At 36.3% G+C, this 24,577-nt stretch overlaps 3 protein-coding genes across 3 annotated transcripts in view; 2 read left to right on the top strand and 1 right to left on the bottom strand.

The window, feature by feature from the left end:
- Window positions 1-24,577, top strand: part of LOC125872914 (actin-related protein 5) — a 1,108,764-nt gene that overhangs the window by 534,549 nt on the left and 549,638 nt on the right. The window lies entirely within an intron of this gene.
- LOC125873702 (uncharacterized) lies at window positions 14,720-15,536 on the top strand. The gene is made up of 2 exons (XM_049554575.1): window positions 14,720-14,884; window positions 14,995-15,536. The coding sequence occupies exons 1-2, from the start codon at window positions 14,854-14,856 to the stop codon at window positions 15,534-15,536; spliced, it is 573 nt and encodes a 190-aa protein (XP_049410532.1). The 5' UTR covers window positions 14,720-14,853.
- On the bottom strand, window positions 20,685-21,623 carry LOC125873703 (uncharacterized mitochondrial protein AtMg00810-like). The gene is made up of 2 exons (XM_049554576.1): window positions 21,421-21,623; window positions 20,685-21,321 (listed from the first exon to the last, which is right to left on the bottom strand). Exons 1-2 carry the CDS (start codon window positions 21,621-21,623, stop codon window positions 20,685-20,687), a joined length of 840 nt encoding a protein of 279 aa, XP_049410533.1.

A 24,577-nucleotide genomic window follows, 5' to 3' on the forward strand; every position in this document is an offset into this window, starting at 1 on the left:
CAGAATCAACACCTAAAGAGGCACCTCCAGATTCTTCCGCTACTACAAGGTCTCCTAGACATAATGTTGTTGCTGCTATTTCCTGGCCTCCACTCACCCAGGCTTCCTTACTCTGGATGGGACAACTTGCCCTTTCTGCTGATCGTCGGGCTGCGAGTCTAGAGGCCTCTGTTCCAAGCATGATCTAGATTACCCTAGTTGATATTGTGACACTTCTGAGCACTATCATTAATGCCCTAGCGGCCAGGATAACAGTGTGTAGCACAACCAAGGGGCCACATTTGAGGTGATAACTTTAAAAGCTGCCATTGCTGAGCTGCGAAAAGATGTAAACCACTTGAATTCCACCGATGTATCCACGATCTTTGGAACAGTGGGGATTCCAGACATGCCCGCGATGCCCCAGACCACTACTGGACATGGGGATAGAGCAAAACATATAGCCAATCTTGACCTAGAGGTAGAGACTGACGAAGATATGTTTGAGGGAGCTGTAGCAGAAGACATAGCCTAGACCGAATAAATTATGCTAAACGCTGTTGTGCAAGCTTCCTTGGCAAAGGCTCCTGCTGCTAGATCCAGTGGAGCTGGTCCTTCTGCAAGTCACTCCGGGCACTGATGCCCAGACAGATGGAGAGACTATTTAGACATGATCCCCTCTTTTCCTCCCTCTCTGTATTTCTTTATTTTGCCTTTTAGATTCTGTGTTAATTGCATTTGAGGACAAATTTGTTTTATTTGTGGTGGAGTGAGGCTCACCTTTTGTGTGCTAATTGTGATTTGTGTTTTGTATATATTTGGGTTGTTCTGCTTTAAGAAATTGTGTTTTATCTACTTTCTGTGGATGTTTAAGCTTATGGCTCCTTTTATTTTGAATTGTAAAATGATTTTGACCCTTCCAAAAAATTTTCATTTTTCAAAATTTTTTTCCACCTCTCATGTGTTGGAAGTGGCTGTTCTTTTGCAAAATTTAAGTCTCAGTCCCGATCAATACTGATTACTTGAATAGTTCTATCAATCGAACGAACATGAATGCACTGCTACGACGAGACCAAATGAAGTTGCATAGACAATATGTGAACTCTTTGCATCTCGTTGTGATTAGCCATTTATCAAATTGATTCTCTTGTAATGACCGTTGCACACTAGCGAAAGTGTGTAGTCTTGTTTGACATAAGTGTCGATGCCTTGTGTGACTAGCTTACTTTGAACCATGTATGAATAAACCCAGAATTTGCCCCGTTAGTCTAATTGATTTAGAAAGGTGTGCTCTTGAAATGATCTTAGGCAACTTTAAAGAGTGTGAGCCAAATTTGACATATACCTCTTTTGTGGCCTACTCATGAGCGTGTGCAACGTTTTTGAACACCCCTTGAGCTTTACCTTTCTTTGGAAGAACCTTGATGAACCCTAGACCTTACTTGACTTTACTTGACCCACTACCTATAATCCTTTCGATTTGTGGTTTAGTGAATAGCCAACTTAGGCCAAAAGCCAAAGTTGGGGGTGTGGTGAAAAGGAAAAGGAGTAGTCAAGAAGTGCAAGAAAAGTTATCCCTTAACCCATGGTATTGCAAGACAAAATGGAAACCCTTAAAAAAAAGTTGTGGAATAAAAAATGCAAAAGGAATTGGGTTTCCAAGCAATACATATAGAGTGAATAAAAGGATGACTTATAAGAAAAGGGATAAAGGAAAGGAAAATGACGTTTTGAGAACACCACATTTCACGAGGATGAAGAAGTCACTGAGCCTAAATGACCATACATTTGCACTCAGCCCCATTTCAAGCCTTGAAAAGACCTTTTTGATCTTGAGTAAGCCAAATCGAAAGTCGATTGGAAAATAAGGGCAAACCTATGGGTGAAAACATGCACTGTATTTCTCTTTTTGAGTGTGAGCGTTGCATCTGATTTCTAATCTTGAATTGATTAACCTTTATGTGTGAATATGGAATCATTCTTTACGTGAGGGCATTTATATACTTTTTGTTAAGCTTGAACTTGCATAAGTAGCAAGTATTGCGAGCATGAGAATCTTTGGTAATGGTGTGTCACAACTTGAATCTTTTAGTACATAATTGATCTTTGCATAAGTAACTTGAGTCTTGTTGTGTACCTTTATGATTGAGTCTTGTGTAGCACTGTTTGAGACACCCTTTGTGATCAGCTGAACTCGAGTTTACTTGAGGACAAGCAAAAGTTTAAGTTCGGGGTGTTGATAAGTCTACAAATTTGAGTCATTTAGAGCTATATTTTAATAGAATTTGTGTCCTCAAATGCTCATTTTATTTCAATATTTGATGAAAACCCTTAAGTTTCAGGTACTTGAAGATTGAAGGAGAGCATGGACACTACTTCGCAAAAAGGAATGAAAAGGCTAAAAAGAACGAAGAAAATGAAGGCCTGAGGATCGCCGACTCCACTTGGCGAATCGTCGAAGGGTCTCACTCCGCCTTTTGTTCCAGTGTGCAGAGCCTGAAGGAGAGGATCAAGTCGGAAGAACAAGGGAGCAGTCGGTGCATCGCCGATCAGTTCCGCGAAGCAGTACTATATTGCCCAATGACCCAGAGCACGACGATGCCGAAGGATGGTGCAAGACGGCGAAGAACTACACCAAAGGGCGAATCACTGAGTTGATCGGTGATTCCGACTAATGTCGTCGAATGATCCATCGTAGTACAGATTTTTTAAAACTATAAATACTCGTTGAGAGTTATATCTTAGTATCAGATTTTAGTATCATAATGTTTTTCACTGGGAAACAATTAATATAATTTTAGTACTTTTTCTCTGAGTTTGAGAGGGTTTTCAAACTTGAAGAAGAAGAGGGTTTCATCTCCAAGTATTTGGACTTGGGTCTCTCGGATTCATCACCCTTAGGATGTAACAAGACTTAAATCTTAATACCCATTTGAATGCAAGCTCATTTACGTATAAATTCTATCTCTTGATGTGTGGCTAAAAACTCCAATTCTTGGGGTGTTATTTAGCAAATTTGTGTTGAGATTATTGTTAGGTTTTGCTTGCTGATAGGTTAGATGTATTTTAATGGTGATTTCACCTAGTGGTTGTGGTTTAATTTAATGGGTTTGTAGTTGCAAATGCAAAACCACTCATGTGTTTTCGGCTTGCTCAAGAGCGAGGTAGTGAAACCAAGACCGCTAGACTGATGGCCTAAGGAGTGGGTCGACATGACGTTCAGCCCGAGAGGGTGAGCCGTAGTCCCATATCCTAAAACTCAGCTCGAGAGAGTGAGTGGGGTAAGGCGTAGGCTGACCTTCATGCGACAAATGGGTGTCCGAGAAGAACATATTTAAAACGGGTAAGTTTCCCGATAGGAAACTTATTTTTATCTAAAGCTTAGCCTAGTCACTAGTATCTTGCAAATTTCCTATCGAAAGCATGTACCCAACGATTTAAATCAATATATATTGAGGTCATACCCTAAGAATCCCCTCTCATTCATAGATTTCTTTGTCATTTTTACTGTTTTAGCTATACTTGTGACAAAACCCCCATTTGATATTTGACACTTTTGTGTCACCCCCCTTAAAATTACAATGTTTTTAGTCGTTAATGGCTTTAGCTACGACTAGTTAGAACTAATTTTATTTTTCTATTAATTCTCGAAACCACTCCCTTGGAACTCGACCCCAACCCTTGGTTGGGTTATTATACTATTGCACAATCGTAGACACTTGCATCGGAAGTTGTGTTGTTGATTACAAAAATATCATCGGGCGAGGCAGAATGTAAAAAATGCGAAATCTTATTTTCTCCTCTTTCCAAAAGCACCTAAATTAAACGTAAATCGCCCCATATACCCTCCAAAAGTGGATCTAAGCTTGGGAAAGAAGGAGGAGGAGATTTATAGCATGTGGATGGCGATAGCTTGCGGAATTCTAATCAAATTAAATCCAAAGTTCCGTCATCCGAAAATAAGAAAATTATCTACAATTTCTTTGCTAATGCTTTGCGCCCAGGTAGGCTAGGTTTATTAATTGACTAGTTATAAATCTGTTACTTACTACGTAATATCTTTCTGTTGGCGGTAGAATTCATGCGTAAACCTTCGTGTACCGAAAGTAGAAAGTTGTAATAGTAGCCTAGGGGTTACCTTAGAAGTATAACATATGTGGAAGTCCTAATCAATGAACTAGGGATAGGTTGTGATTTCATGTTGAGGGATGTATGGTTGTCCTTTCTTCATTATAATACTTGTATGTATGTGAATGTTGCATTATTGATCACACTAACGATAAACGAGGATAGATGAATGATGAATGCCATGAGTCATGACTTGATTATATGAATTTTGAGAATATACTTGTGATTGTGATTGTGTCTTGTTGAATGGATCGGATCTTGCGTTCCGACACACTAACTTGGATCGGTCGCCACGTTCCGACATAAACATGGGATCGATTGCCACGTTCTGACATAAACATTGGATCGGGTACCACATTATGGTACGCTAACAGTTTGGGTGTGGGTTCCATGAGAGGACCATTTACTTGACATAATTATATAGATTGGAAATGTGGAATTGTTCATTGATCTTGACGTAATATTTGGTTGGTGCATTATTTATGGATGTATGTATGGATTGCAGTGTGGTAAGCTAGTTGGATATACTGTTTGTGTAGGGGATTAGGAATGGTTAGATTCCAATCGGGATGTGATACGGCAAGCAAAGACAAGGGTCCAAGTGTCATTAAGTGCTACCTTAGGGAGGTAGTGTTAGGTATTGTCATTGCGAGTTGGAGGTGGTGTTACGTTGTGTTGTCAAATGAATATGTATTATCCAGTTGGGGATTAGAATTTTAAACAGGTAAAAAGCCTTGATAGAACGTACTACGGGGTCAAGGGTGGAGTAGGAGAGGTAGACAAAGGGGGGATTACTTCGTGAGTGGTTGGTCAGGTTGGGAATGTTAATTATCCAAAATTGGTAAGGGTAGAATAAATATAAATGTGGAGAAGCGAATAGTCTTATCACATATTTTTCACTGGCCGATTTCTTATAATACATGGTGGGTATCGGGTTGACCGATGATTCGTACCAGTACATGTGTTTTGTACTGATACTACACTTGCTATGTCTTTTGACATAGTCTGGATGTGGGATCAGTGATGTCTCTTAGGTTAAGACGAAGATAATCTCTAGTAGCTTCCATATTTACTTCCGTGTGGTAGGAGCTGTGTCATTTACTTTTGTTGTATCTTGTACTGTCAGTAGATCTTGTACTAGATCCCTGGGGTGTTAATTACTTTACAAGTCTTAACTAGAATTATTTTACAACCTCTTACTTATAAATCTTCGTGAATTTCTTTCTTTTTCTAGTTTTCCTAAATCTTACACATGTTTTAAAATGGTTTGGAATTAAGGGTTCTCCTACTTAGGTGTTAGAGTAGGTGCCCACACGGCCCGGTGGGTTGGGTCGTGATAAATTGGTATCAGAGCCCAGGTTATTGGTCTCTCTGTACAAGAGCAAATGTAGAGTAGACTCCTGCGGATGGGTGTGTTGACGTCCACATCTAATCCTCAGGAATCTATGAAGCATACTAAAAAGTTGTCTCATCTTTTCTTTCCTTTAGTACGACTGTCGTTTCTGGTATGAGTTGAGTCCAATTGGTATCTCGACGAAGTGAACTAGACGCCGTAGTTACATCTGAAGGAACACGAGCAAGGTAAATTGGAACCGGGAAGGTTCCAATTGGTATCTGGCCCTAGGGGCTGCATAATCGCATGGATGACCAGGAANTCCTCAGGAATCTATAAAGCATACTAGAAAGTTGTCTCATCTTTTCTTTCCTTTAGTGCGACTGTCGTTTCTGGTATGAGTTGAGTCCAATTGGTATCTCCCGATTTCAATTGGTATCTCGACGAAGTGAACTAGACGCCGTAGTTACATCTGAAGGAACACGAGCGAGGTAAATTGGAACCGGGAAGGTTCCAATTGGTATCTGGCCCTAGGGGCTGCATAATCGCATGGATGACCAGGAATGATCATCTATGGTACAAACTATTTAAGAATTTGGACTCGTCTGTGAGTTGTAACTTGAAACTGTGTACGCGTGCTTCTTGATTCCGAATTAACTATTAAAGTGAAGGTTGTAATTTCTTGTATGTGATGATATGATTGGGTGCACAGTAAATACATGTCCAAACTTGATATGTGTAATATGTTGGCTGGGTTGCTTAAATTATGCAAGTTGTAACTCCTTGAGTATCGTGAAACTCGTTGTGAGGAGAAAGTCATAACTAAGTTTGGTGAAAGGGTCTAGATAATCTACGAAGTGATTCGTAAAATGGAATCTAGACGTGCGTTACGACCAATTAATAATCATGTGAATGTCTGGGTGTATATGGGGATGAGTATGTTGTAGTGTGAAAGTAACGTAAAAGGGTTATGAAGTGTGTGTTCCTTCGGGTTGACCCAGGGGTAGACAATGATTATCCTAGCTAAAGGAATTATCCTACAATGTCTAGTTATTATCGGGGAATCTAAGGAAAGTTTTAGGATCGAGAAAAACCCCAGAATTTTTTTGGCCTGGGATCTGGTTTCGTCTGAGCCGCTGGGGCGGGATTATTCCCGCCAGGGCGAGACAGCCAGAGCGGGACGGGGTGAGGTAGAACCTCAACCTGCCTCCTATGTTTTCCCAAGTTACCCAAATAAACCCCAAATGGTATCCGGGCTAACCCCTGCAATGCAATCAGTGTTCAGATAATCAAGAATAGACTATAAAACTTAGTAATTGATTATTTATTGCGAAAAACAGTAGAAAACCAGCATCCACGTTCTACAAAAACATAAGTAAAACGAAAGGGAGTCTAGTATTGTTCATTACAAGCCCAAGATGGGGAAAACAACAAATCAAGGACTCTGGGACTGTGAGGTATCATTATCAGAGTCTAGATCCTCTGGAGGAACCATGCCCTTCACGGCTTCATCCATGAAGGTGTAATGATGGAAGTCCCTTGTCTCGACTCGAGGAATCTCCTGTCTGGGTGCGACAAAAGTGACGATGACCTTACAGTCTTCCATATCCGGACCATCAGATGATCCCTCTCCTAACCCTTCCTCCTTTCCTGGCGCAGCTCGCGGTGGAGAATCTCAATCTCTAAGGCAGTGCTGGGTGGAATCGGAGTGGTGTCAGCAAAAGAGCACCCCCAATCTCCTCCGAACGGCCGCCAGGTCCTTCTCTACCCGTTCACCTAAGAGTGGGGGCTGGGACCGGGTGGGATGAGTATCGTCGCCTCCCTCGTCGTCCGTCTCTGCCGTAGCCTGACTGCTGCTGGTCCTATCCGTCCTTCTTCTCTTGCTCCGAGAGGTAGAGCCCTGCCTAACCAAAAGAGGGTGAAGGGGGAGATCCATATGAAGTACCTTATCAGTGTCTAAGAGGGGCACCCCACCTGTTTACATAGCGCAATCACGAGTTTGGGTAGGAAGTAGGCCTTCTTGTTTCCTCGGTAGAACATCTTTCACTCTAAAATAATCTGCGCCCCACATTCAGCTCAATGCCCTGCACCACTCACCACCAAAGCCCGAGGAAATGTCACATTTGTGTGGTTGCCTGATGGGTGAATATTCCTAGTAACCAAGTGAAGCCACCTCTTAGGATCCGGTGACTATTCCACGTTAGTGACACCCTCGACAGTAGGCCAATAGACTCTGTCTCGGTGTGTAGGCTCCACCAGTGCATCTCTCAGCCATCCCAGATCTATCTCCCTCAGTTTGGCCTCATACTCTACGTTCAACGCCTCGGGCAACTCTAGTACCTCATTAATGGCAGTAACATTCACGGGGATGTTGACCCCCAGATGCAAATGATAGGATGGGGATCGTCCCAGTGGACGGTGGACAGGATAACATACAACTCACTCACCCAGTTGGCACATGCGGTAGGGGGAGCCTCACTCAGAGGTGCCCATCCGAACTCCATCAGGCGAACATAAGAGGCAAGCGCCTTCTCCTCCAGTCTAAGTAAAACAAAGCCTCTCTCACAACAAAACTTTTTTTGATAGTAGTGATGCCTTTCCCGATTAGCAGCATCGTGTAATAAGACAAAAGACATGTTTTCCTCGTTAGCACCAGCTATTTAGAGAAGCCTGTACCTTATGAAATACACCCAATAGAACTCCATGGGACTAGACAATATCTGGTTGGACGGGAAAAATAAATTTTTCTGGCTTTAAAGGGGCCAGGCCACTATTTTCCCACATCCCGCCACAGCGGCCAAAATCCCACAACAGCGGGATGATGGAGGCCGGTATAGCGGTGTGAAATCCCTAGAGCGGCCTTCATTTGGGATGAACACCAGGCACAATCTTGGCACCCTTCGTCCCAAAATAATAGTTTTTCATAGAATTTCAGTAGATCAGAGTATATTAAGTACCCTAAAACCCAAATATGCAATTATATTAACAAATAAACCCCTAAACAGTGCCCAAATCCGAGTTTTCTATCAAGAGACCCTTCCACTTCCCCGACCCATTTTGGTACTGATTCGACCGTATTTCTACAAAATCCTTACGCCAAGAAAGTTGTGTAGACGTTGGGGACGTAAGGGAAGTGTCCATGCTACGTTTTTCTATCAAACTAGCAACCTATGTTCAATTTCAAAAGACTACCCGAAAACAATTTTTAAAATGATTGTTGAACATCATGCAATCATAGTTAAGTAAGTAGTGAAGTGAAGAACATAAGAATCTAGGTTATTACCTGAGTTTTGACGTTCATATAAGAGTGATCAAGAGACTTTTGGGAGTGTTTGGAAGTGAAGAGGAGGAAATGGGAAACAATTCCCCTTGCCCCCCTTTACTGTTTTCGATCTCCTGCTACAATAGGAGATTTCTCACCACTGCATCCCCGCCCTAGCGGGAGGGCTGCCGTCTTGGCGGGCCAGGCTGTGTAGTGGGATGCATTTTTTTCCTCTGTGTATTGCCTTATTTCCCTAACCAGTCTCGTGAGTATACAACCTTTCGTTATTAAAATTGAAGAGTCACTGGTCTTTGGCCCCATTCGTTAGTTTAGAAGTACTCCGAAATAGGACGCATGATGATCCGTTCACTAGTCGTTTGGGGATGAACGAGGGGTAAATTGGTATCTATTGTAACGACCCGAACCGTCATTATATAGGAAAAGAAAACACTTTGTGAAATTACTGGGCCACTGTCCCGCCAGGGTGGGCCAGATGCCACTAGGGTAGCACGCCACGACGCGGTAAATAGCCGCATACGTGGGTTAGGCGAGGCAGAATGTAAATAACGTGAAATCTTATTTTTCTCTTCTTCAACAAACACCTAAATTATATATAAATTACCCCCCATAAACCATCCAAAAGTTGCTCTAAGCTTGGAAAAAAAAAAGAGATCTCTAGCGTGGGGATGGCGATAGCTTGCATAATGCTGATCAAATCCACCGTCCCATCATCCAGAAACTAGAAAATTATCTACTATTCCTCTACCAATACTTGGCACCCAGGTAGGCTAGGTTTATTAATTGAGTATTTATAAATTTGTTACTTACTGCGTAATATCTGGATGTTGGCAGCAAAATTCATGCGTAGATCTGTGTACCGAAAGGAGAAAGTTGTAATGGTAGCCTAGGGGTTACCTCAGAAGTATAGCATATGGGGAAGACCTAACCAATGAACTAGGGCTAGGTGATGGTTGTGATTTCATGTTGTGTGATGTATGGTTGTCCTTGCTTCATTATAATACATGTATGTATGTGAATGTTGCATTATTGATCACACTAATGGTAAACAAGGATAGATGAATGATGAATTCCATGAATCATGACTTGATTGTATGACTTTTAAGAATATACTTGTGATTGTTATTGTGGCTTGTTGAATGGATCGGGTGTTGCGTTCCGACACACTAACTTGGATCAGTTGCCACGTTCTGGCATAAACATGGGATCGGTTGCCACATCCCGGCATATACATTGGATTGGGTACCACATTCCGGTACACTAACAGTTTGGGTGTTGGTTCCACGAGAGAACCATTGACTTGACATATTTATATAGCTTGGGAATATGGAATTGTTCATTGATCTTGACGTAATATTTGGTTGGTGCATTATTTATGGATGTATGTGTGGATTGTGGTGTGGTAAGCTAGTTGGATATACTTTTGGTGTAGGGGATTGGGAATGGTTAGGTTCCAATCGGGATGTGATACGACAAGCAGAGACAAGGGTCCAAGTGTCATTAAGTTCTACCTTAGGGAGGTGGTGTTGGGTATTGTCATTGCGAGTTAGAGGTGGTGTTACGTTGTGTTGTCAAACAAATATGTATTATCCGTTGGGGGATTAGCATTTCAAACGGGTAGCAAGCCTTGATAGAACGTACTACGGGGTCAAGGGTCGAGTAGGAGAAGTGGACGAAGGGGGGATTATTTCGTGAGTGGTTGGTTAGGTTGGTAATGTTAATTATCCGGAATTGGTAAGGGCAGAATAAAAATAAAAGTGGAGAAGCGAATAGTCTTATCACATGTTTTTCACTGGCCGATTTCTTATATTACGCGGTGGGTATCGGGTTGACTGATGATGCCTACAAGTATGTGTGTTTTGTATTGATACTACTCTTGCTATGTCTTTTGACCAGATATCATTGAAACATTTCAAAATACATTCAAAGTTTAAATATGGGGAGAAATTGACATTTCTTTAGTAGTATTTTATTGTAAAAAAAATTACAAACAAAATAGAAAAAAATATCAATATAAAAAAGGTCACCAATAGTCTTTTCTTTTAATATTATGACCATAAATGATGGATATCATTTAAGTACCACTTTTCATTTAAATATTCATGCTTGAAATTTAGGATGTGCATGACACTAATAACGATTATCATAAATATTTTAATATTTTATGTAATATGTATTTTTCAGAAAAAATGTACTTCTATAGTGAATATAGTGTTACAAGTATAATGTTATATAGGTAAAAAAAAATATAATATAAAAAATTAGTTCTAAAGAAAATTAAGTTGTTATAGTAAAATGTTGTTAGAATGTATGTCACGTATTAAGCTAGACCAATTCTTTGTTTTAAATATATGTATTTTAGTAGCATAATATAATCTTAATATAAGAACAACATCTCCTATGGTGAATAATAATTTATTTCTTTATGTTTCTTCCTTCTATTTGCAAAATTGTAGTCTTCTCTTTTTTTGTCGCATACATATACTATAGTTGTTGTCTAATGAAAGTATCTTATCTAGTATATAATAGATGTTGTACCGTGATATAATATATTAAATTTTTTCAATAAAAAATTTATTGATGAATAAAATTTAATGTATTATTTACAGAATCTTCAATTTGATTTAAAATCATTTTATGATCAATCACTATTTTCTTATCTAATTTTATATAGCTAGCAAGAAGTGTATCTTGTGACATAACATTTTCTTAGATTAGAATGAACACAAAATAACAGGAAATTAATTCTTAAAAAATTGTATACTCAATTAAACTATACAACAAGAAAATATATGGAACACAATTCATAGCCAATGAAGAAGGAAGACGAAATACATGCTATACTCGCTCTAGTGTTACATTTGATTGAAATCTCTTGTCACCGAAACTTTACTTTCTCCGTTCACTTCTACTTACATATCTATTAAAAAAATATTTATCATCATGGCTATATCATCATATTATAAGTAAAACTTATAATCTATTTTTGAAATAGTGGATTTAACATCAAAACTAATAATTCAATGGACTACATTGATGCCTGCTATTTTAGAAACATTAGGAAGAAACTGCTTTGTTTGAGGGAAAAAGACTAAAAATTTTTTTAAAAAAAACAAAGAAGATCATGTGCCTTCTTGTATTTGTTTATTATTATTGACTCTATCACAACTTGATCTATTAAATTTATTAGAAAAAATAATCTTCAATGTGTGTATTTGTCATTGTTCACTCGCTCTGTGAACACTAATAATTAAACTCTCTCTGGAATGACAAGACAAAAGAAATTAATTGAAGAAACAAAACAAGAAAAAGAAATGAAAATTCTCGCGCACTGTGTATAGAAGTTTTTTGTGTGAAACAAAGTTCACAGTTAAATGCACATTTCTCTGGGTTTTTTTTTCTTATTTAACAGAAAAGCCAATACCTAAATTTCCATGCTAAGAACTTTGGCGAACCATATCCATGGATTGTAGATGAATCATTTATGAAAAATTTAAATGATCTCAAATTGTATCAGAAAAGAGATTCCAAAGAATTTATAAGAAGTGAATGGTTGTGATTTATGACCGAAGTAACATGAAGGTTGAAATTGTTGCGACTATTCATAGTAAAGAAGTGTTTTTTTAATAAATAAAATATGTTGGTTAATTTAAAGGATATTAATGTTCTAAAGTGATACAAACAATATTGAAGTTTGTTTGTGATTAAGATAGTAAGAGGAAAATATGAGTGTGAATTGATGAATGATTTTCTACAATTTATTCACCGACTCTTTCTTATGTGGCACCTTGAATTATGTTTAATTTTGAACTTAATAAACTGTTGCAAAAACATTTGAGATTTTTTAAGAAAAAAAATAGTAGAGAACTTAAAAAATCGTAGATTAAAAGTGAGAGGAAACCCTTCTATTTATAGCTAATTATGTAGAATGAATAGGTACCTTATTAAAAAAGACATAACCTTTCAAAAAAGTCAATGCTAATCTGAAAAGTCACAACCCTTTGAAAAAGTCACAACTCATCGAAATAGACATAACCCTTTGCCCCTCAAAAAGTCACAACCTTTCGGAAAAGTCACAACTCATTGGAAAAGTCACAACCCTTGAATTTGAAAAGATATCTAGTTTTAATATATTATAATTAATTAAACAAATAAATAAAGTAAATTGTGTATTTTTAATTGGGGTATCATAGTAATTTGACATTTAGGTTTGGGAGTTCATGTTTTTAAGGTAGTATAGGTATAGATAGATAGATAGAAAGATAGATATAGACATAGATATAGATTAGATATATATGAGAATTCTTATCCCCATGATGTGGCGCTTTATGAAATTAAGATAACCATTTATCTATTTTCTAATTTTATACCCGTATTGTGGCGCTCTCTAAAATTAAGGTGACCATTTATCATTTTTTTTTAATTTTAGAATGTGGATCTCTAAAATTAAGATGACCATTTATCTATTTTCTTCTTTTATATCGGTGATGTGGCGCTCTCTAAAATTAAGATGACCATTTATCTATTTTCTTATTTTAGAATGTGGTTCTTTTAAATTAAGATGATCATTTATTTATTTTCTTATTTTTATGCCGGTGGTGTGGCACTCTCTAAATTAAGGTGACTATTTATATATTTTCTTATTTTAGAATGTGGCGATCTCTCAAATTAAGATGACCATTTATCTATTTTCTTATTTTAGATTGGTTCGTCAAACCATTCTATACATTTGGATTGACTTCAAAAGTGATGCTTTTATGACAATCTCCTCATTTTATTTCCCTATAAAACATTCACAAAATAATACTTTTTAGTCCAAAACTCCACAAACAACAATAACAATAAAAACATAGAATCAGGTATCTTTTCAATTTCTTTCACAAACTTCATCTGTTATTATTTGTTGTGTCATCAAACTAACATTTAATATTTCTGTCTTTCTTTAATTAATTTATTTTTGCCTATATACTGCAATCCTCATTTTATTATTTGTGAAAGTTAATTAGGGGTAAACATAATATTCAGTTTAACAAACTTAACTTTTCAATAGTGGGACACTAATACAGAAAATTACAATTTCACTTTTCTCATATAGTATATCGTGATGGTATTGACAAAAAAGAGTCTATAGAATAGATTAAATTTTAAATAAATGAGAGTATAAAATACAAGTTCATATGTTCTAAAAAAAGAACTTTTTCTGTTGGATATGCAATATTTGGCCCGTATTGATTTTGTAATGTTTGATATGATACAACAATAATACTACTAATGGGCTACATAACATTTATTTGTTATCAAATATATATATATATATATATATATATATATATATCAAATCGAATTAATGACAAGTATATCCTATGAATATGAATATTTGGCAACACTAATCTTTTTTAGATTCTTCTTATAAATTAATTAAGTAGGTATGACTTCATCAACAAGATCTGCCTCAATTGTGAAAAGTTCCTCTAAGGATACAAACAATGTATGTTTTTCTTATTTGATAATCTATCTATGTATAAAGTTGTCTTCGTTTTTATTTTGTGTTTTCAATTAATTCAAATATGTGCAAATCAATTATATATATTTTATTCTATGTACGATGATATGCTTATTTTTCTTTATTTGGATATATGAAGAACAAGAGTGACAATAATGAAGAAAACATTTGTTCAACCAATCTCAATCGTGTTGAAAATGATTTCTCTCCTTCTACCTTTTCAAATAATATCACTGCTCTTCACTATGTTCGAAATCATAACTTTTTTTTATTTATTTGGTTTAAAATTTTTACTAATAACTGAGTCATTAAAATATAAATGTAGGACTTGGCTGAATACAATTGACTGACTCAATGTGTTTGGTTGTTGATTTGCCCATACATGGAGCTCAATTACATCCTTCTCAAAAGGATGGATCAACCAATGACCAAGAACAGAAGGGTGATCCAAAGGAGGTATTGGAGGAAAAGTCAAAAATAGAAGCAACATAAGAAAAAGAGGTTGCTACAAAACAAAAGGCACAAGTAGAAGAGAACATCCGAATCTTATCCAATTCCTCTTCAAACAAGAAAGATCAAGTGCCTACAGAAAAATACATTCATCCACAACAACCCTTGATTCAGATTGGGATGGACTCTTATCAAAGTTCAGTGTACTCTAGTAAGAAAGAAAATGCGTATATTATGTATATGAAGTTTGAAATCATAATTCTTTTTATTTACTAGGTTCAAAATATGTATTTATAACAAAGTTTTAAAATAAAAATACAGGATCTCCTGGGATACGATTGACAGTTGATATGCCCATACATGAAGCTCAATTACATCCTCCTCTAAGGTTGAACAAAAATGGATCTACAAATAATCAAGCACCAAAGGGTGAGCCAAACGAAGTTTTAAAGGAGAAAGCAAAGAATGAGGCAGCAAAAGAAAGAGAGGTTGTTATTGCTGAAAAACAACAAAAGCAAGTACAAATACAAGAGAACATCCAGATCATGGATCAACGATTGCATTATGCGTTTGGTGATGGATCGCGCACATACACTCCACATAAGCGGTTATGTGATGTGTTTCGTGATCCATCACAGACATCACGAAGAATTAAAACGATCAATTTTTTTGCTATTGTAAAACTAGAGGAGGGTATTGGGGACAATATTATAGATGAACAACAATCACAAGTAGGTGAGGCTCTGGATGCTTGTGTAGAATCATCTTTTACTTCAGCTATACATGACAATGTGGTGAAGTATCATTGTCCAGATCTCAACTTTCTTCCACCAAAGGAAGAGGATGAAGATTATTATTATTAATCAAAACTTGAACAATTTGATTCAATATTTTTTTAATTTTTGTATGTGTTGATGGTGTTGAACTATCGACCATTGCCATACTTTGAAGTTTTTGTTATTTTTGTTTTATGCATATTTTGTAGTGTTCTTTTTTTTTTATAGTATCTAGTTTCATTTTTCTGTTTTTGCTTCAATATAATATATTTTGTGTTGTTTTATATAATTACTAAGGCACAAGGTAATGAGCACTATGCAGGAAGTGATTGGTGTATTCGAGATGGCTTCAAGAATGGGCGCGCTATAGAGAACTTACGCATCATAACTAAAGTTATAACTATAGATACAAATTTGAGTGTTCACTTCTTCTAATATTGATGAAAATTTATTTTAATCTATCCTAAATTAATTATCTCTCGCTTGTAATCTCAAATACATATGATGAAAGCTTTTGAAGGTGAAAATGCTTCAATTTTCTTTATATAAATTGTAGTATAATGATGCTTTGAAGCTCTTAATTTGACTATACTATTACTTTTATGAAATTATTTAATACTAAGGGTTACTATGAGAAATAATTATAAAACATTCTTGATAAGTAGCATAAATTGCATAGGTCCTAAGGCCACACTAATTCTAGACAATGCTTGAAAATAATTATAAAACTTTCTTAATAGGTATTATTTTTTTAACTTTCTCCACGAATGATGAATTCACTCCATGATTCACCAACTGAAATTTATAGACAAATTATTTAAAGACTCTAAATTTGATACATTTTCTTTAGATTTTCTAATTTATTATAAGTAGCCCTAATTATCCCTTGAACTTGCTTATTTAATAGTCTTTACATCCCTTAAATATTGACGAAACAAACACTATCAAATAGGCAAATTTAGGGGGTGATTTAAACTACTGATAGTTTAGAAAGAATATGGAGAAAATGCATCAGAAGTCTACAAATATTCTTCCACATTTAAGTCATTAATAATTAGTAGTCATCAAAAACCTAAAAGGAATATATCATTTGATATATGTAATATATGAGTTTAAGTTACATACATCATTGGTGTAATTTCTTAACACTATCAGCTAGGTCATCTAAAATATATCTACAATAAAGTAATGTGTTTATGAGATGTGACCTAATTCAATGATATAAAAATTCACTACATTGACTCTTGGAAGAAAAATGAAGCCTCTTAAGCTCGGAATCATTGTCTATAACTGAACTTTAGGCAATTTGGATGATGACATCATCACAAATGTATAAATCGCGGTAGAAAATTTATTGAGATGTGAATAAATTATGATATCTTATATATGTTAGAAAAACAGATGAAGAATAATGAAAAAGGAAAAAAAAATTAGACACGTTGAGATATTATTCGTGTCTCAAACGATCAATTGTCTATTTATGAGATTATGCAGACAACATTCCTTTAACGATACAACAAGCATATTATCAAGTTGAACTAGAAGTGAATAATTTGAACTTAAATGAAGTCTCTATTTATAGAGAACATACATAGTTGAATAAATTTGAAATTGCACTTGTCGTAAAATGTAACTCCCCTGATTCAAGAAAGAGCCAAATAGCCGATTTTCAAAATTTTAGGTGCCACCGACGGAGGCCAAGCCACGACCCGTGGGTGGGACCAATGACCGTAGGTATGGTCCGTAGGTTGGCCACCCAGAACCTCCAGAATATCACGACCCACGACAGGACATATAGACCGTTGGTGGGTCCACGGTCCGTTGTCCAGGGTCTATGTATCGCGACCCCAAATCCAATCCCAGACGCCAAACGACGCCCTAGCAGGACAGACCGTCGATTTGTCCATGATCCGTCGGTTAGGGTCCGTCACTGGTTGTTCGACAGTTAGCTTAGGGGTAATTGGATCTTTTTCTAATTATTTTACCCCTAATCTACGTCATTTTACTCAGTTTAAGCCTAATGATCTAGTCAGAACCTACCCGAAACCATTATTCACCAAAAATCATCAAAACTTAGAGCTCAAAGGAGAAGAAATAGGCGTCAGTTTCCCAAGAACAATCAGAAGGATTTCTTGAAGTTTCATCCTAAATCGAAATAGAATGTTTCTTGGAAAGTTTGTTTAGTTCCTTGTATGAAACTCAGAACCCTAGTTGTGTAGATTCTCTAGTTTATGAATTACACTTGTTACGTCAGTTAAACAAATAATCATTCTTCACATTTCAAATGTTAAATTATCAGTATATAAATGTTGCATTCTCAAATTGCATGTCAGTATTTTGAGCTATTCACTAATTCATCCTTTCAGTTATATTTGTGTCATACACATATTCAGTTGGAAGTAGACTTAGCACTGAGTTGGACTAGGGTTCAGCGTACCTTCATAGTCTCGGAACTACCTACCCCCGTAGGAGTATAAGTCTCCTCTGTTAGGCATCAAATTTAGTGATCACGCCAGTCATGCCTTTATACCCTTGGTAAGGTATATTAGGTACTTTTAATGGGGCGTATACATTGGATTCCACATTTAGCTCACATGGTTTATGTCGGTTAATAATATCTCCCACAGTCAGACTCTTAGTGCATTTGACCAAGTTTTCAGTATATACTTCAACATTCAGTTCATCATGTTATTTTCAGGATTAGTACTTGGTGATTGCATTCAGCTTAGCTTTTCAGTTATGTTTCAGTATTTACATTCTTGCTCAGTTTATGTCATTTCTCAGTTATACTTTATTCAGCTTATATATATTTGTTCAGCTTTGTATCTATATCATGCATGCTCAGTATATTCCAAGTACTAATGATACTCTGCGCTACATCTTTTCATGATGTAAGTCCAGGTACTCAACATCCATATCGCACTTAGATCGGTTTTCGGTCCGCATTCAGCCGCTTCAGTAGTGAGTCTTCAAACTTCAAGGACAATAGACATGCTTTTCATTTTAGTCTTTTTATTCAGTTTTTAGTTTTGTTAGAGTTAGCTAGGGAGGGGGGATGTCCCAGAAACTCAACTCAGTTAGAGGCTTCTCAGACATACTAGTAGAATCAATTTGAATTGTTAAGTTTATCTTTAAGTTGTTATTAAGCTCTTAGTATCTTTTATACACTCAGACTTGTGGTGTTTTACCCACTTTCATTTATCCATTATTTTAGCTTATGTATAGTGCATGTCTTATTCAGTTATTCTCAGTATGCTTGATTTATGCCAGACATAGGATTAGCTTGGGGTCACTCGTGAACCTAGGTCCCGTGTTACGCCAAGGGGTAGCCTTGGAGCGTGACATAAAATATTGCATAATATAATTTTCATTGAAAATGAGTCTTTAAAAAAAACTAGTCTCACTCATTCTACCTTTTCACCGTATGATGTTACTTGAATTAAAAAAAATTCACTTATCGTGTTTATTTTTTTAGAAATACAATCGTTTAGAGATATAATTCAGTTTTTAGGAAAAATGATATGATTTCTTAATTTTTTTTAACTAGGACATAACCAAATTAAAAATTTATGTTTGGAATAGAAAAGTATTAGTGAATTTTATGAGATAAAATTTAGGAGGATCCCGACTTTCTAAGTGAATGAAAAGTTTTAAAATAATTATGAGACCCGAAATGGGATAATCTCTCATATGGTACTCAATTATGAGTTATTCCCTAAAAAGTCACGTAGTTTTCCTTTATAATTCAAAAGTTATTCAAATATAAATATTTTATCTACAAAGTCACATAATCTATTTAATTCATTTTTTCATTAAAATTTGGTGGAATAAATTTTTTTATTTAAAACCAATTTTTTTTAAAATAATAGGATATTTCTTTAAACTATTTAATGACCTAACCCGCTAAATGTATTAAAATATTAACCATTTTATTTATTTATTTTTATTTAACCTATTTATTTCTGGCAAATTACTTTTGAAATTTTAAATTACTATGAAAGAAAAAGCTCAGCCTTTAAAGGGTAACATAATGGGGGTTCAACTTTGTAAGTCTAGTTTTGTATTTAATATTATTTTCTTGGGATTCCAATTTTTAATCAAGTACTAGAGAAATAAAAACGAGCTCAAATATGAATCGAAGTTGATACGAATGATTAATATAATAAAATCCTGATTAATAATATTTTTGAATTATGATATACTAATTGTTATTGTGTTAAAGAAAAAATCAAACGATATATCATTCTAAATTCAGTGTGTTTTTCATTTGTTTTCCTTGACCATAAGTGAACCAAAATATATACTACCATTGATGTGGACTCTATATATGATAATAAGAAAATATTATACTCGCACTATTTCATATTAATTGAATTTGTAAGGCAATGCACACTTATTATGAAAAACATCCAAGGACATAATTTAAATCATTCTTTTCACTGTTGTCCTTTGTGAAATAAAAAAATATAACTTTACAAGTAGTGCAGCTTATCTACTGGAAAAATATCAAACTTCATTAAAGGAAAAGTGAAATATGAAAAAATTTCAAACATACATCTTAAACATTGAACAAGTCAATTATTTTGATCAATGAAAAAAGACCCAAATATTCAGTTAATATGGAATAGAGGGAGTAATAATATTTATATTTAAATATGTTGGAGAACACAGACCTCAAGCTCACTCAAGAACCAAAATATTGGAAAGGAAAAGAATAACTAGCAGGCAGTCTTTAACTATAAGTTGTAAGCTTCTGTTTTTCATATCATCTTCATCATCAATGATGCCTTTTAAATAGGCTTACAACTCAACTAAAATGCAGAATTAAAAGGGTACTAACTCAGTAGTGCTTTCAACAAAAAAGAGAAACTTAAGGGCCAAATAACAACTATCCTAGACTAAGTCAAAGTGCAGTAAAATCACTAAAAGAAACTGTAGTAACTTTTCTCTTCTTTTTGTTTGAATCATTTATTCAACATTCCCCCTTGATTCAAAATCGCTAACACCAAGCAATGATCTAAAATAGACATGCTTCTGATATGGTAGTGCCTTTGTGAAGATATCTGCTACTTGTTCATTAGTGTTGCAAAACTTCAATATGATCTCTTCTTTTTCCACCAACTCACGAATAAAATGGAAGCGAATGTCAATGTGCGTTGTTCTTCCATGAAATGCGGGATTCTTAGCCATTGAAATTGTGGATTTGTTGTCGCAATAAATTTCCGTTGCTTTCTCTTACTTCTGGTTCAAATCAACCAAAATTCTCCTAAGCCAAATGCATTGACAAGCTGAAGCAGTTGCTGCGATGTACTCTGCCTCTGAAGACGACAATGTTGTCGTTACTTGTTTCTTCGAACTCCATGTTATTGCACCTGATCCAAGGCTGAACACATTGCCTGATGTACTCTTCCTGTCATCAACCGAGCCTCCCCAATCGCTGTCAGTAAAGCCTAACAATCTGAAATTTGAAACTTGAGAATACGAAATACCATATTCTAACGTTCCTGCAACATAGTGTAAAATTCTTTTTGCAGCTCCAAAATGATGCTTTGATGGATTGCTCATAAACCTTGAAACAACACCAACAGAATATGAGATATCTGGACGAGTATGAGCCAAATAAATCAAACCTCCAACTAGACTTCTAAAACTTCTTGCATTGGCTTGCCCAGTACCATCTTCCTGCTGCAATTTTTCATTCATATTCATGGGTGTTGCGACAGATTTACAATTGACAAGGCCAAATCTTTTAAGAAGGTCTGATGCATATTTCTTTTGAGAAACAAATACTTCACCTTCTCTTTGTTTCACCTCAAGCCCAAGGAAGTAATGCAACAAACCCAAATCAGTCATCTCAAATTTATTCATTATACTACATTTAAATTCAGCTTATTTTCTTAAGTACAAAGTAGGCTCACTTTCACTCCTTTCAAACCCATTTTGAACAAAATAGGAATTGATTTTTCTATACCAAGCGTGTGGCGCTTGTTTCAGCCCATAAAGTGCCTTCCTTAGATAGTACACCTTTTCCTCTTGGCCACTGATTTCAAAACCTTGAGGTTGAGAAACATAAACCTCCTCTTCCAGTTCACCATTCAAGAAGGCTGACTTAACATCAAGTTGATAAAGTGACCATTTCAGTTGAGCAACCAAGGCTAAAATTGTTCTTACCATTTCAAATCGAGCAACAGGAGAAAATGTCTCCTCAAAATCAATACCTTGTTGCTGTGAGTATCCCTTTGCGACAAGTCTTGCCTTGTGTTTTTGTACACTTCCATCTACGTGATACTTTGTTTTGAATATCCACTTTAATCCAACTACATTCTTTCCATTTGGCAAGTCAGTGAGCTACCAGGTTTCATTTCTTTGTATAGCCATCAATTCTTCCTTCATCGCATTCTTCCACTCTTCTTTTTCAATTGCTTCTTCATAAAATATAGGATCTGAAACAATAAAAGCAAATTGACAAGATTGATTAGAATATCTAGGATTCTCTTTTCTGGCTCTTGTTGATCTTCTCAGTGGAATTGGCACAGATGAAGGTTCTTTAAGTGTTGCGAATGTCTCTGGTTCAATCGCTTCCTCAAGTGAATTTGGATCAGACCCTTGTCCTTCATCCGGAGAGTCTTCAATGGTTATTGAAATCTCCTGTTGTACTTGTTTTTCACTCCAATTCCAACTTGACTTTTCATCAAATACAACATTTCTGCTAATTATCACTTTGCCATTAAGAGGGTTATATAACCTGTATGCTTTGGATTCAAGACAATAACCAATGAAAATACATTTTTGTGATTTTTCATCTAGTTTTTGACGAGTTTGAGAGTTTACCAAAGCATAAGCAATACAACCAAAAATTCTTAAATGGCTTACCGAAGGACTTGTACCTTTCCAAGCTTCATATGGCGTTTGATTCATCACAGCCTTTGTAGGCGATAGATTCAGTCGGTACACTGAAGTTGCAACTGCTTCTGCCCAATATTGATTTGGAAGTCCTTTACCTTTCAGCAAACTTCTTGTCATCTCTACAACGGTACGATTCTTACGTTCAGCTACACCATTTTGCTCCGGTGTGTAGGGTGCAGTAAGTTCCCTGTGAATTCCGAAATCTTCACAAAAATGGACAAATTCATTAGATAAGAACTCACCACCTCTGTCCGTTCGGAGAGTTTTTATGCGCAACCCACTTTGATTCTTTACTAGTGCCTTGTATTTTCTAAAATTCTCAAAAGCTTCTAATTTGTATTTTAAAAAATACACCCAACTCATGCGACTGAAATCATCTGTGATGAGCAAAAAATATCAACTTCCACCAAAAGATTCAGTACTCATTGGACCACACAAATCTGCGTGAATTAATTCTAGGCAAGTAGATGCTCTCCAATGCAACCTTCGCATAAATCAAAAGAATTAATTTCTGGTAAGCCAAAGACCATACCTTTTTGGCGTAGCAACTTTAGCCCCTTGAAATTAAGATGCCCATACCTCAAATGCCACAGTTCAGAGTCATTTTTTACACCAATTACCAAAGCAAAGTTTTCCACATTTGAAACTTTTAGCAGAAACATTTTGTTTTCAGCCATGAGAACATTAACCATCGTTTGGCCTGATTTTTTTATCTTTAATAGCACATGCTCCATCATCAAACAGAAGTAAATATCCATTAGCCATGAGTTGCCCAACACTCAGGAAATTATGAGCCAAACTAGGAACAAATTGAACATCATGAAAAAGCTTTACTTTACCACGGATGTTTCTTATTGCTACTGTTCCTTTTCCTTCAGCTTGAAGACCGTTGTTATCACCAAGACTGACAGTCGATTGTAGTGTCTCATCAAGTTCTTTGAAGATTGACTTCATACCTGACATATGGTTGGAGCAGCCGCTATCTACAAACCACATATCACCTACACCTTCATTAGTATCACGACAAGCCATGAACAACTTACTTTCTTCATTAGTAGTCTCTGCATAATTCGTTTGTTTCTCCTTGTACCAGCAATCTGCTTGCACATGCCCGTACTTCTTGCAGTTATGACACTGTTTGTTGCTTCTATTGTATCTTTGCTCATTGAAGTGTCTTTGTTCAAAGCCTTTGCCTCGGCCTCGACCTCGACTATTTCCACAAAATGCACCTCTGCCCCGTCCTCTTCCTGTTGGTGCCTTTTCATGATCTCTTGAATTTGGTGCCTCCACCTTCGATTGAAATGCTTTTTCTTCCTGCTTTTCTGCTGACCTGTTTATCCTTACCTCATGGGCTTGTAAAGAACCCATCAATTCATTAAAATTAAAATTTTGACATGTCTTTGTTGGACTCCTCAATTGCAGCCACAACATGATCAAACTTAGGAGTTAAACTCCGTAAAAAAATTTCAACAACAGTTTGATCAGTTATTTGGTCGCCGTATGACCTCATTTGACTAATAATAGCCATTTCTCTAGACAAAAAATCTTGCACATGTTCATTTCCTTTCATTATTAAAGTTTCAAACTCGTGCCGAAGAGTTTGAAGTTTTACAACTATTACCTTTGATGAGCCTTGAAATTCTGTTTGCAAAATTCTCCATGCTTGCCTCGAAGTGGTGGCTGCTGCAATTCGGGAAAACACCGTCTCATGGACTGCTTGTTGAAAGAAGAACAATGCCTTTGCGTCCTTCTTTCGGTTTTCCTTCAGCCGCTGCTCATCATCTGGATCTGCATACCCAGTCTCTATTAAGTCCCAAAGATCTTGAGACTTAAATAAAGTCTTCATCTTGAGGCTCCAGAACTGATAGCTTTGTCCCGTNTTTGAAGTTTTACAACTATTACCTTTGATGAGCCTTGAAATTCTGTTTGCAAAATTCTCCATGCTTGCCTCGAAGTGGTGGCTGCTGCAATTCGGGAAAACACCGTCTCATGGACTGCTTGTTGAAAGAAGAACAATGCCTTTGCATCCTTCTTTCGGTTTTCCTTCAACCACTGCTCATCATCTGGATCTGCATACCCAGTCTTTATTAAGTCCCAAAGATCTTGAGACTTAAATAAAGTCTTCATCTTGAGGCTCCAGAACTGATAGCTTTGTCCCGTAAAAATGGGTATGGGTGGCTGAGATATGTTCAGAGAACTTCCATTTGAAGCCATGGTGTTTT

Source organism: Solanum stenotomum, chromosome 8, assembly GCF_019186545.1.
Source record: "Solanum stenotomum isolate F172 chromosome 8, ASM1918654v1, whole genome shotgun sequence".
Lineage (NCBI taxonomy): Eukaryota > Viridiplantae > Streptophyta > Magnoliopsida > Solanales > Solanaceae > Solanum > Solanum stenotomum.